Source organism: Jatropha curcas, chromosome 6 (assembly GCF_041381405.1).
Source record: "Jatropha curcas cultivar XTBG-Jc1 chromosome 6, XTBG_Jcur_1.0, whole genome shotgun sequence".
Lineage (NCBI taxonomy): Eukaryota > Viridiplantae > Streptophyta > Magnoliopsida > Malpighiales > Euphorbiaceae > Jatropha > Jatropha curcas.
The window spans coordinates 2,850,617-2,864,022 of record NC_143156.1 but is presented as its reverse complement, the minus strand read 5'-3'; the positions used below and the strand labels follow the sequence as shown (position 1 = coordinate 2,864,022).

General features: G+C 35.1%; 2 protein-coding genes across 3 annotated transcripts; both read left to right on the top strand.

Moving 5' to 3' along the window:
• Positions 1–704: 704 nt before the first annotated feature.
• Positions 705–4,458, top strand: LOC105629653 (putative sodium/metabolite cotransporter BASS2, chloroplastic). The gene is made up of 7 exons (XM_012211266.2): positions 705–1,212; positions 1,726–1,866; positions 2,540–2,695; positions 2,784–2,905; positions 3,005–3,163; positions 3,837–3,897; positions 4,021–4,458. Exons 1-7 carry the CDS (start codon positions 805–807, stop codon positions 4,204–4,206), a joined length of 1,233 nt encoding a protein of 410 aa, XP_012066656.1. The 5' UTR covers positions 705–804; the 3' UTR covers positions 4,207–4,458.
• Positions 4,459–5,429: 971 nt separating this feature from the next.
• LOC105629650 (putative ion channel SYM8) lies at positions 5,430–13,058 on the top strand. 2 transcript variants are annotated; one of them, XM_012211264.4, is made up of 12 exons: positions 5,433–6,100; positions 6,710–6,778; positions 7,105–7,728; positions 8,016–8,198; positions 8,285–8,344; positions 8,431–8,634; positions 9,320–9,568; positions 10,045–10,143; positions 10,294–10,488; positions 11,276–11,368; positions 11,836–12,102; positions 12,584–13,058. In XM_012211264.4, exons 1-12 carry the CDS (start codon positions 5,516–5,518, stop codon positions 12,800–12,802), a joined length of 2,847 nt encoding a protein of 948 aa, XP_012066654.1. In that variant the 5' UTR covers positions 5,433–5,515; the 3' UTR covers positions 12,803–13,058. The 2 variants fall into 2 exon arrangements, with proteins under 2 accessions (XP_089578640.1, XP_012066654.1); XM_089722514.1 differs by lacking the exon at positions 12,584–13,058 and having other exon boundaries at positions 5,430–6,100; positions 11,292–11,368; positions 11,836–12,081.
• Positions 13,059–13,406: the final 348 nt, after the last annotated feature.

The window sequence follows — 13,406 nt, the reverse complement described above, 5'->3', positions numbered from 1 at the left end:
TATATAAGTGGAATCTTAATAAAGTCCTATACAAATCAGGAATATAGAGTTTATAATAATTAAAAATACAGACTTCTAAATCATAGGACATCTACTTATTTCATAATACTCTCCATTGAATGTCCATTCTTCAAAGAATATGTCACGATAAAATCTTATTAAGAAAAAATCTATTGAAAAAATTCTTAATGACGAAAAAAAGTACATTATTCATTTATTCAATATGCGTTGGAAAAACTATCTTATTAAAAACCTTTACCAGAAAAATCTAGTGAGAAAAAATTTTGATTAAAAAGACTAAAATCTAGTGAGAAAAAATTTTGATTAAAAAGACAAAGAATATAGTGCATATTTACCCTTTATGAAGATAAATACTGAGATCTAGACATTCACGTGAAATCATATTTTTGTTTTGTTTTCTTGCATTAAAAATCTACAATTGGCACACTATATTTATATATAATGAATTAAATATTAAATATAAATATTATTTTAATTGGCCTATAAACCAAATATTATAGCCGTAAATCATTATCTAAAACATTTTAGTCAAAAATCAATTTGCCAAATGACGTGGCGTCCACTAGCGTATTGCATGTGGATGACACCTGTTTACAATGGACCCGCTAAGCACGACGTGGGTCCACCCTGGGTCAACCCACCGCTAACTGCAAAACTCCATAAGAATTTCAGAATCAGAATTCGTTATGACTTACGAGCCTGAAAAAGAAAATCTAGGCAAAGTTCAAATTTTTATTGTCAATCTCTCACTCTCTCCGTCCAGGTTCCAGTCCAATAAAATCTATGTCTCTTTCGCACACTCTCAGTCCCTTTACTACGGTCCCTCAAAGCTCTCACCTCAAATTCTCTATCACTAAACCTATACATAGATTTACCATTTCTTCACCACCAAAATTAAGGAATTTAACCAGAGCATTAGTGGTTAGATCAGTTCATGAGGATTCTAGGAATTTACCTGTGATTGAAGCAAAACCCAGGTGGGAAAATGTGTTGTCCACTGCAGCTAGCTTGTATCCTCTATATGTGACTGTGGGAGGCGTTGTTGCTTGCTCAAATCCTTCTGCTTTTGTTTGGTTTGTGAAAGCACGACCAGCTTCATATAGTTTGTCTCTTGGGTTAATCATGTTGTCTATGGGTCTCACCTTGGAGCTCAAAGACTTGATTGGTTTGTTTCTGCGAAGGCCTGTCTCCGTGAGTCTTTAATTCTTTATCTATCCCTCAAGTTCCCTTTTTTTTGGAGATAATTCTGTGGATGTGGCATTGGAATATAAATGAATTGTCTGAAATTTTGGTTCTTCAATTAAAAGCTTGAAATGTGCTTCAATTTGAAAATTTTAGTTCGCAATGGGAGAAATTATAATGGAACTTTGTAGAATTGTATACTAATTTTAATGTTGATTTAGTTGCTTCATTAGAATTTCAATTTTGATTTTTTTTTTTTTTTTTGGATTACTTCTTGAACCATTATATCTGAACTCTTTTATGCAATTGAGTAATTGATCAAATCTTTCATTTCCTTTTTTTATTTTTTATTTTTTATTTTTTTTTTGGAGTTCATTAGCATTGTGGATTATTTGTTATTCGTTGTCGAGTGGTTGAGGTTTTAAAGGAAAAAAGCACTTGCATCAATTTTGTATAATAAAATGCTGACCTCAACGGAGGTTTTCCCTGTTCATGAGTTCTTGTTTGCCACTTCTTGATCAGATACTATTTGGATGTGCTGCTCAGTACACCATTATGCCAGTTTTTGGAATGCTTGTTGGTAAATTCTTGGGACTTTCACCTTCTCTTTCAGTTGGACTGATATTGCTTGGATGTTGCCCTGGAGGTACCGCGTCTAATGTGGTAAGAGCACTTTGTCCCTTTGTTTCGTTTTCTGTAATCATTTATGCTATGCTTGCTTAGGAAAGAAAATGTGACAACGCGTTAGATGCCCAAAGTAAGGAAAAACTTCTTATGACCACTCATTTTGAATGTTTGTTTCTTATTTATCATTATTCTTTCAAAGGACTTCAAATGCATATTCGTTTACTGGTTGGAAATACACTAACGATCAACTACTGCAAGTAGCAATTAAACAAGCCTCATGATTTATTGTAGATGCTTTTCTAGATACTTAATTTGTACAACACTCGAGGGTTTGAAGCTCACCTGCTGTGTACCTGCACTTCATCACTCAAAAATTGAAAATGTGTAAAATTATGGCGAAGACTATTTTCTTGCCAAGAAGCTTTTACATCTTTAATAGTTTCAATATAATTGTCCTTCCAGAAAACATATGATCATATATACAAGTATATATGTTTTGACCATAATTTATAGTTTTCATTTTGATTCTGTCATCAAGATATGGTATCAATGACTCAATCTTGATGAAACTCCATAAGCTGAAAAAAGTATTTAGAATGTTCTCCTTGTCATGTAGACATCTTAGAAGTTGTTGTTAGACAGCCCAAATACAATATTTTCATATTCATGAAAAACTTCTTCATTTCTGTTTGCTGAAGTAGTGTTACAGGTGACCTTAATTGCTCAAGGGGATGTTCCACTATCTATTGTAATGACAGTCTGCACTACTCTTGGTGCAGTACTTCTCACTCCCCTGCTGACAAAGATTCTGGCAGGAACTTATGTTCCTGTGGATGCCTTAAAACTTTCTATCAGCACTCTACAGGTAACATAAAAATTTGTGTGTGCTTGATGACAAGTTATTTAACATTGTACATTTGCTCATATTCTACTCATTATGATTTCTTGTCCAGGTGGTGGTTGCTCCAATTCTGTTGGGTTCTTATATGCAAAGCGCATTTCCTGCGGCAGTGAAAGTTGTGATCCCTTTTGCACCACTATTTGCTGTTTTAACATCATCACTGCTTGCTTGCAGGTTTTGGTTCCATTTCACTTATTATGGTGAAATTGGTGCATCTCGTTTTCTTTTTTCTCTTTCTCACGTATTATTATTTTTTTCTGGATATTATTCCAGTGTTTTCTCAGAAAATTTTCTTCGGTTTAAATCAATGCTTGGTGCCTCATTGCCTCCTGGTTCCTCTCCAGTTCTTTTCATTCAATCAATATTTTCAGGAGAACTGGGCATTATAATGCTTTCCGTTTTCTTGCTGCATTTTGCTGGTTTCTTTTTGGGGTAAGAGCTTCTCTTAATTTTCATTGCAACGATGTCATTTCCTTGATGTGGCCTTAATGCTCATACTTACATAGTTTTTGATATTTTTAAATTATACCTGTTATTTTTTCTATTCATCATCATTTCTAGAGTAATTATGCAAGATGGACAGACATGTAACAATACATATATAAATATATTGACATATCACCATGAAAGTGTTTTCATGCAGATGACCTGAATAGAATATTCCTGGAATCAGCGAAAACTTTTTTTGATAGATATGTAAAACAACCTCTGAAACACTTTTGGTTTGTTGTAGAATATCCAATTGTTTTTTTTTATCATGTAAACCAGAAAGTTCGGTTTTCTCTTAAAAAAGCCAAAATGAAAAGGATTTCTCTGTCTCAATTGATATCACATTTGGACAAAACGCCCTTTATGTCATTAAACTGATACATGCCTGTAGATTTTCATTTGGGTTTTATTTTCTCTCTCTCTCTCTCCACTGGGCACTCACACTTTCAACATTTTCTTGCCTTACTAGTAAAATTAAAAGAGCGTTAATCTTTCACCCTACTTAAACAAACACCTCAAGTTTATCGACCCAAAACCTTTCTGCTTTATTTATCCTTTATTGCTGTATATCTGATTGATATTAGCAGTGAAGATTTTAAACTGTCTGTATCTGCAGTTACATATCTGCTGCTATTTGCGGTTTTGGAGAACAACAACGGCGAGCTATATCAATTGAGGTATGGTTAGAGCAGTGCATTTGAAGCTTGAAATATCAAATTTTAGACGTATCAAGGAGAGTACACCATTGAAAAAAAGGTACTAGAAGTCTGATCTTTTTGTTCTGCAAAACTTCATTTCAGGTTGGTATGCAAAATTCTTCCTTGGGTGTGGTTTTAGCAACATCACATTTCACTTCTCCAATGGTTGCATTACCTCCTGCTATGTCTGCTGTGATTATGAACATCATGGGCAGCAGTTTGGGAGTAATTTGGAGATACAACAATCCCTCTGACTCTAAAGATAGTTCTAAGCTTGACAGCAAGTGACAATGGCTAAGAAACACTCACAAAGTACCAGTGTATTCTTTCTCCAATGGAGTTTCTAGAATTAATTCTTTGAAAAAATTGTCAATCATCATGATGCCATCTCGTCCTGTCGTTTCAGAAGGCTGTAAATGAAACGGTAGTTAACGACATGACCGAAGTTATCGTTTACATCTAAAAGACCGGTATTTGATGCTCGGTATTACATGTTTGATTTATATATTTGTTTCAATCATAAATAGGAATTTCCTGAAATTTTTCGTGTGAAAAATAGAATAAAAACTTTTAACTCTAAAGGGCTAAAAAAAGGGAGAGAAAAGATAGGACGGGATTAAATTTCACATGGCTACTCTGCATACAATTGACCTTTACCACGTCATCAGTGCTGGACAGGTAAGCAGAATCCGGACACGTGGATCCCATTCACTTATAACGAAATTTAGCGCCACCAGACCAAAACAAAACAAAAGTAAAAAAACTGAAAGACAAAACAAAAACGAAAAGAAAAGAAAAGAAAAGATAGATCGTGTTATCGTACAATTACATGATCATGCGCATTAAACTCTACCGTCCATATCATCAGATAATCTCTACCGATCACATCATGGGTCCCCACCATCCACGTAAGGCACAGATTCACACATACCCCACTTGAATCTCTATCAAATCAATCCATCAATCATCACTTTATAAAGCCACCCCCAAAAAAAGATAAAAAGTTGAAAAAAAGAATAAAATTATTTTTAAGCCCTTAAAACTTTTTGAATTTGTCTATAAGTCCTTCTTCTTTCTCAATAAAATTAGTCTCCAAATACAATTTATTTCTACTAATCCAACTGTTTGTAATAGTTTAAAATTAGTAGTTTAACATATTAATAATCCTAAAATTAAATTTGATAAATGTAAATAATTTGAAAATATTAATATTAAATGATATTAATTATAATTAGAGTTAAGATTTTTGACTATTTGTTTTTTTTTTTTTTGAATATTTGATTATTTGTGTTTGAATCTTCAATCACTTATACTTAATCACTAATTCAACTACCAAGCATTAGCCTCCAACAAATTATGCAACCACTGAACATAGTAGCAATCAAGTATTAAATTGAAAAATGATGGACTTGATAAAATGAATTTAGAAATAAAGGGCTCAATAGATAAAAATAAAAACTTTCAGGGGTCAGAAATAGATTTTCAAAAAGAATAAAAGCGAAAGCCAGACCTTTCTTCTTACACTGAAATCAAACTGTGTCCTAACTTCGAACTGAATTCTCTCCACTTAGATCTCTCTTTCTGAAGAAGAAGAGAAATGCAAAAGGGCAGTGAGGATTTGGCTTCGGCGTCAGCTTCAGCTTCAGCCTCGAATACGAGCACTAAGAAGGCAGAGTGGCCACCGCTGCTAAAGAAATCAAAAACCACAATTTCCGGCGACACTCACTTTCCTGGTCCGTTATTCCCCACCGTCCGCCGCGTATCAGCTGCTCCTCCTTCCCCTCCCCTTCTTCCTCAACTTCCCGATCTCCGGGTCTCCGTCAGAAACGAGGATGCATCTCCAGCTCATAGTAGCGGGAATAACATTACTGACGGTAGCTTGTCTGATAGAGATTGGGTTTTCCCGTCGTTTCTCGGGCCTCACGTGGCAGGGAATCGGGTAGCGTTGAAGGGTCGGCGTGGTAGTTCTAGTGTTAATGCTAGTGGTAGTGGTAATAATAGGGTGGTAGAGGAAAAGAAGGAGATTGGAGGTGTGTCGAGTAATTCGGTGGGAACGAAAGAGGAGAAATCAAAAACAGAGAAGGAAGTAAAATTGGCGGCAGCTAGTCAAGTTTTGACGACTCAGTCTAGTTCTCTGACTCGGAGCAGTCGGGGATTGAAACACTCTTTGGTCTCTTATTTTGTAGGTTTTTCTCTTTCATGATTGCATTTTCTTTTAATTATAAATACAATGTTGGTTTCCGTTTGGATGCTGAGAAAAATGGAGGGAAAATGTAAGGAAAAAAAATTATTTAGAATTTAAAATCGTCAAGAAAAAAAATGAGACAATTTTGAATATTCCCGAAATGGAAAAAGATTATATTCTTAAATAGCCTTTTGCCCTTTTTCTGTATAATGAAAATTTCAATTTCTCTCTCATAACTAAACTTTTGCTCAATAATTAGCTCTTTTCTACGTTTGGCTTATCTCTCGCGGGACTTTGGCTTTTTATTTTCTTTTTTCAAAAGTGAGAGAAAGAAAGAAAGTTTGGATTTTTTTTTTTCTTTTTCTTATTTCATTATCATAGGATTCGGAAAGGAAGAAAGAAAATATATTTCCCATTAATTGAGCTTTTCTTTTTTTGGACTGATGATTAGCTGCAACGAAAGTAGAAACTGTTAGGTCAACAGGGAAACAGGAATATTGAAATTGCTGAATGGAGACATGATTTAGTTGGCATTTTTTGGTATGTTATAGTTTTGATGATTAGCAACATTTTACTGATGGTTTTGTTGCTAATTTTCATTTGCAGCTCATTTTCACTTGTATATTATCTGTATCTCATTCAATTCACCTGCGGAGTAAAGTTACAAAACTACAGGTATGTTCTATAATTTGCTTAGGGTTGAGAAATGCATTGATTTTGTGTTAAAAGCTTGAAACAATATTTCTCTTGTTGCTTGAATGGAATCAAAAAATGAAGGTAAACATAATGAATGCCAGTGCTGGATTCTCATAAGGAAGAAAAGAGAGAAAAGTTATGAACAAAGCTGTGTACAGTTTCTGTTCAAAAAAGGGGGAAAAAAAGCTGTATAATGTTAATTAGCTGAGTTGGATGTTTACTCCCTTAGCCAATCTGCATGTTGCTTGAACACAACTGTTTGTGATTTGTTTCCATATTTCATAAATATGGTCTTTTAATTGCAGGAAGAGAATATTAACCTTCATACAGCATGTGGCAACAAAAGCGGTGTTGGTAACAACAGCATCGAAGTTTTGCAACATGAAGATTATAACTCATTTTATTTAAGAAAAGCTGACAGTAGGACTATTGCTTTGTATACTGTGGTATTCGCACTCACTATGCCATTTTTAATCTACAAATATCTTGATTATCTTCCACAAATCAAGGCTCTCCCAAAAAGAACTAAAAACAATGAGGAGGTTCCCTTGAAGAAGAGGATTGCATATATGGTGGATGTATTTTTCTCTGTTTATCCTTATGCAAAGCTGCTTGCACTACTCTTTGCAACTATATTTCTGATAGGATTTGGCGGCTTGGCACTGTATGCAGTTAGTGATGGTAGCTTTTCTGAAGCTCTTTGGCTGTCATGGACATTCATAGCTGATTCTGGAAATCATGCAGATAGGGTTGGGACTGGGCCAAGGATTGTTTCTGTCTCTATAAGTTCAGGAGGAATGCTGATATTTGCAATGATGCTTGGACTTGTCTCAGATGCCATCTCAGAGAAAGTAGATTCATTGCGGAAAGGGAAGAGTGAAGTTATTGAAAAGAACCATATACTAATTCTTGGGTGGAGTGACAAATTGGTAATTCTCTTGCACAACTCTGAAACTTTGATGCCTGTTTTTTGACGTTCATTCTTTATTTCTTTCTTGGATGCACAACAATCCAGGAGTAGATGCACAACAATCCAGGGTCTTATTCCTCTAGCCTGAAGTGCACTTAGAACTGCTACCATTAATGGATATTGTGAAAATTATTCATCTTTTCTCCTTTTCTCCTTTTTCGCTTTTGTAAAGGAAGTTGAATGTGCAAATCAGTATCATGAGAATCTTTCTCAATGCAAAGCATAAAAATGGCATTTTGGTTTTAGGGTTCACTTTTGAAGCAGCTAGCAATAGCAAACAAGAGTATTGGTGGCGGAGTTGTTGTTGTATTAGCAGAAAGAGACAAGGAGGAAATGGAGATGGATATAGCTAAGCTAGAATTCGACTTCATGGGCACTTCTGTTATATGCAGAAGTGGCAGCCCTCTTATCCTGGCCGACTTAAAGAAAGTATGTTTGGGGAGTTTTATTTTTTACTTTAAGCTTTTGTAGGGCTCTAGGGAGGTTTAAATTTTTTTTTTCCCACCTATTCACAGGTTTCAGTTTCTAAGGCACGTGCAATCATTGTATTAGCATCCGATGAAAATGCGGACCAGGTTTGCTTACAATGTCCCTATCTACTTCTGTGGTTTGCATACTCCCTTATGAAATATTCTTTAAATATTTGTATTATTCTTGCCAGAGTGATGCACGTGCTTTACGGGTTGTGCTTAGCCTAACAGGAGTTAAAGAGGGTCTGAAGGGTCATGTTGTTGTAGAGATGAGTGACCTCGACAATGAACCTCTGGTGAAGCTTGTTGGAGGGGAACTCATTGAAACAGTTGTTGCACATGATGTGATTGGACGTTTGATGATCCAATGTGCTTTGCAACCCGGCCTTGCACAGGTTACTCAATGGCAATATTTTAAATTGTGGTATTCATAGTCTTTTAATTGGGACAATGTTTGAGTCTATTCTTTCTTCTTCCTTTCTGATCCACCTCTTTGCATAATGAGCCTGTGCCTTCACAGTTTCTGAAGATTTGACACTGTAACTACCATAGATGACCGTTGCTTATATGAACTATGGTCTCATCTTGTGCACTACTTGAAATGATTAGTTGATGTTGATAATGTTAGTTTGGGTCTTATCTGGGTTAAAAACTGAGAAAAGAGGTACTGCATTTTCAGTCAGCAGCCTATTTTTATTTGTGATCTTCAATTTTCCCTCATTCTAGCAACACAGTTCGTCTAGTAATGTCAGTCCTCATTGCTTTTGATATTTTTATCGTGAATTGGGCCAAAAACTATTTTAGTTTTGATGTTGCATGGTATGCATGTAGAAGTATTCTACGTCATTAGTCTGCTGTAATTCTGTTTATAACATTTTGGTTATAGGTTAAATTTTCCTCATTTATAACCCTATAAATAATGTTATCTGTATTTATTCATTTATCCATTTGTTGTGTTGCACCCTTTGGGTTTGATAACAATCAATATTTGATTCTACTTTTCTCACTTTCTTTTGTTTCGGTTTCAGCAATTAGGTGTGACCTTTTTCTTTCTTTATTAATTTTAGTTCTTTTGGTCAGATTTGGGAAGATATATTAGGGTTTGAGAATGCAGAATTTTACATCAAAAGGTGGCCTGAATTGGACGGTCTGCATTTTGAAGAAGTTCTCATTTCATTTCCTGATGCAATTCCTTGTGGAGTTAAAGTTGCTGCAGAAGGTGGAAAAATAAACTTAAACCCAGATGATAAATATATACTGAAGGAAGGGGATGAGATTCTTGTCATAGCTGAGGATGATGACACTTACACTCCAGGTCCTCTTCCAAAGGTTGTCCTTTTCACACTTGATAAAGATGAACGTTGGATTTTAGTGATGATTAGCTGCTTGGAAGTTTAGAAGTTAAATTCTTACCAAAGCCTATGATGAAAACTATAAATGGTATAACATTCGCTCATCATGAAGTGCAATCACGACAAATCTGCTTGTCCTTTCCTTTTTCTGCCAGTAAAAGCTGATACAACATATAGGTCCCTAACATTTTCCTGATAAGTGAACTTTGCTTAGGATGAAACATTGACGCTCTGTTTATGGTTTCTTGGAGTGGTTCTCAATCTCTACATTGTATTATTATTTCGGGGGAAAAGAGAGAAGGAAATATTTTATACTGCAGTAAAGTTTACATGCTTGAGCATTTTGTCTCCTTGGACTTTAATTACTTATCTCTTTTATAATGTGCTAAAGCCTTGTGTTAGAATGATTTTAGCTGTATTGTCTTTTCTTACATGTGCTTGTACCTAATCCAGGTACGCAGTGGTCTTTGTCCAAAACTAGTTGATCCTCCAAAATATCCAGAGAAGATACTATTCTGTGGATGGCGCCGTGACATTGATGATATGATAATGGTATGCAATATAAAGTTTTAATGCTACCTTAAAGTCTTATTCGGTTTTTGTTAGAAGATGGCTTAATTTGATGTAATTTTATTGCACTAAAGAAGAAATTACTTAAAACAGGCTGTAGTTTGATTTTTTGATTTTGCTTTTACTTTTCAGGTTCTAGAGGCATTCCTGGCTCCAGGTTCTGAACTCTGGATGTTCAATGAGGTCCCAGAAAAAGAAAGAGAAAAGAAGCTTACTGATGGTGGACTTGACATTTCTGGATTGGAGAACATAAAACTTGTCCACCGGGTGGGAAACGCTGTCATCAGACGACATTTGGAGAGTCTTCCTCTTGAGACTTTCGATTCTGTAAGTTGCATCACCTTTTTTCCTTTTACCCAGTTTCACCATCAAATTGAAGGTCATCAACTTTGTTTGTCAAAGACTGGATTTATAAGGGCTTGCCATCTAATAATTAACGAACTTCAATAAAATGTAATTGAATCCCTTATTAGGGAATGGGTTTGCAAGGAGATAATAGATACAAAGATCAATTGATTGCACTCATTATGGAGAAAAAACAGTAGGTGCGAAAGATTGCTTTGTAAGTAGAAAACTGAAGAAAATGTGCTACATCCCAAGAAAAGCATTGGGCTCTTCATTGTTTTAGTTTGGAGCTAGAGAGGGGGCCCACAGACTTTTTTTTTATTGCAATGCTATATGAATAATTTCTCTCGTACAAGTTACAATGCCTTGAGGTAACAGTTACTTACACACCTGACCCTTTTAACCGTTCCCAGAGACAAGAAAAAAAAAAAAAAAAGGAAAAAAGTGTCTGACCAAATTTAACCAATTGAGCTTATCAATACTAGAAAAGTCACCTATCACTAGTGGCATTTACTAGGCAAGCCAAAGAGACTGAGATAGTGCACAACCTACTTAAACAACATTAGCAAATGGACCTGGGGCAACAAGGAAACACAACAGTCTTTTACTTTCTTAAACATAGCACCACTCTGCACTTCATCTCTATAAGGTTACTCAACAAGAAACTCAGTTACAAAGTGAAACTATTTTAGTTGTCATACACAAGCACATTTCATATTTCTTATAATTAGCACAATTCCACTACTGATTACTAACTCTAAGCGGACAGATATTAATTCTTGCAGATGAGTCATTGGAGGACTCTGTTGTGCATTCTGACTCACGATCTCTTGCTACCCTTCTTCTTATTCGAGATATACAGGTAAATACTGTTGCTGCCTCCTTGTTTAAGAACAAGAGACAGCTAATTCCCCATTTTATTTTCATTGCTCTGTCGCTCCCTCCTTTTTAAATATAACAATACATTTGTTTGAGCACTTAAAAGTATTATGGATCTAGTGAATATCTTTCCTTGTTTAGGTGCATGTAAATGTTGAGCAATCGGTTTATGTAAAAATAATTAAGCTACATTTTGGCCCGTGTGGACGATATTAAAAATAATAAAGGTTTCTGTCTTGTGTCTAACTCTTGAGAGAAAGTTATATTAGGACATGGGGTATATTCAGATTGGAAATATAGAAGTAAGTGACAGAATTTTGCATGTGCTTTTGCGAGACATCTTTATAATACCAGCAAAAATGAATTTACTTCTGAAATAACAGCTCTATAAACATGACTGGTTAATAGTCTGATTGTTGATAAGAGCTCTCTCTTCCTTATGATTTTCAGTCAAAGCGTCTCCCTTATAGAGATACAAAGTCAGCATCTCTACGGCTCTCTGGATTCTCTCACAGTTCTTGGATCCGTGAAATGCAGCAAGCTTCTGACAAATCAATAATTATTAGTGAAATCCTGGATTCTAGGACTAGAAACCTTGTCTCGGTGTCCAGAATCAGTGATTATGTTCTATCAAATGAACTGGTAAGCATGGCACTGGCAATGGTGGCTGAAGACAAGCAAATAAATCGTGTCCTTGAGGAACTGTTTGCAGAGGAGGTACCTTTCATACCTTATCTTATGCTTTGATGTTATTATGGATTGATTGTACTAGAATTTAGTAATAGGACATTGATGTTAGATTTGTGTTCCTTTTCTTTTTTCATTATTTTTTCGAAACAGAGCCCACTACAATTTGAATAAAACAAATCCATCTAATAAAGAACAATTGATCTTTCAGATAAATTATAGTTTAACCTTTTGTTGGAAAAAGCAAAGACAGAACACATCATAACTGAAATGTTCTGGGGTTGGGTAGGAGTGTTGGACTGATATTATATTAGTTGAGACTCGTCGCCATTCTGGCAGAAGGCAATTTGATTAATTTGATACATAAAATTGTGATTCTCTGGCCTACCTTTTGTTTTCTGTTTTCTCCCCATTCATGTCTTACCCAGCAACTAGTTTAGTGTTTCAGAATCAACGGTATCGCATTGACTATGTTTTTTTTTTTGTATGCATGCAATTGGTCTTTTTGCAGGGGAATGAAATGTGTATTAAACCTGCAGAATTCTACTTATTTGACCAGGAGGAGCTTTGTTTTTATGAAATAATGATAAGGGGTCGTCAAAGACACGAAATCGTGATTGGTTATCGCCTTGCGAATGCAGAGCGAGCAATAATTAACCCTGCAGAGAAGTCAAAACCAAGAAAATGGTCCCTTGATGATGTTTTTGTTGTCATATCATTAGGTGAATGACTGAAGCCAATCAATGCTTCTGGTGCCACACCATCATGACCATTTCTTCTCTATGAATACTCCAACCCTATCTCTCTCTCATTGCTGGCTGATAGGTATATACCCAATTGTAACCAAAAAATTTTACCCTGGAAATAATTTTGACCGAGGGAGCTAGCCACTTGTAGATTACCACTATTCAGATTTGACCATGGCAAATATGTTGTGAAATTGTAACATATTAATCATTTTGAAAATAAGTTGATTTTGTTCAAAATTGACCATGTTCTTGAGGCATTATACCCCATTAATTCCAAAATTGTTCAATATTTAGACATTATAACTATATTTTTGTGGTTTTTCTTTTGCAGTAGCTTTGCATATTGAACATCTTCACATTACTTTAAAATTAACTTATTAGTCCATATGATTTCTTTCACCTATAGATCTCAATTGATTGGTTAAATTTGTCTTCTTATCTTATTTTTTCTATGATTGAAGTTCTAAATTTTTGCTACTCACAACACTACAAAAGAGAATAACAAGAGAACCAACAAAACTGCAAGAATCAAACTATTACTGTAAGAAAATATTTTTCGTTAGCTAATTTTCTTGAATATTTCAA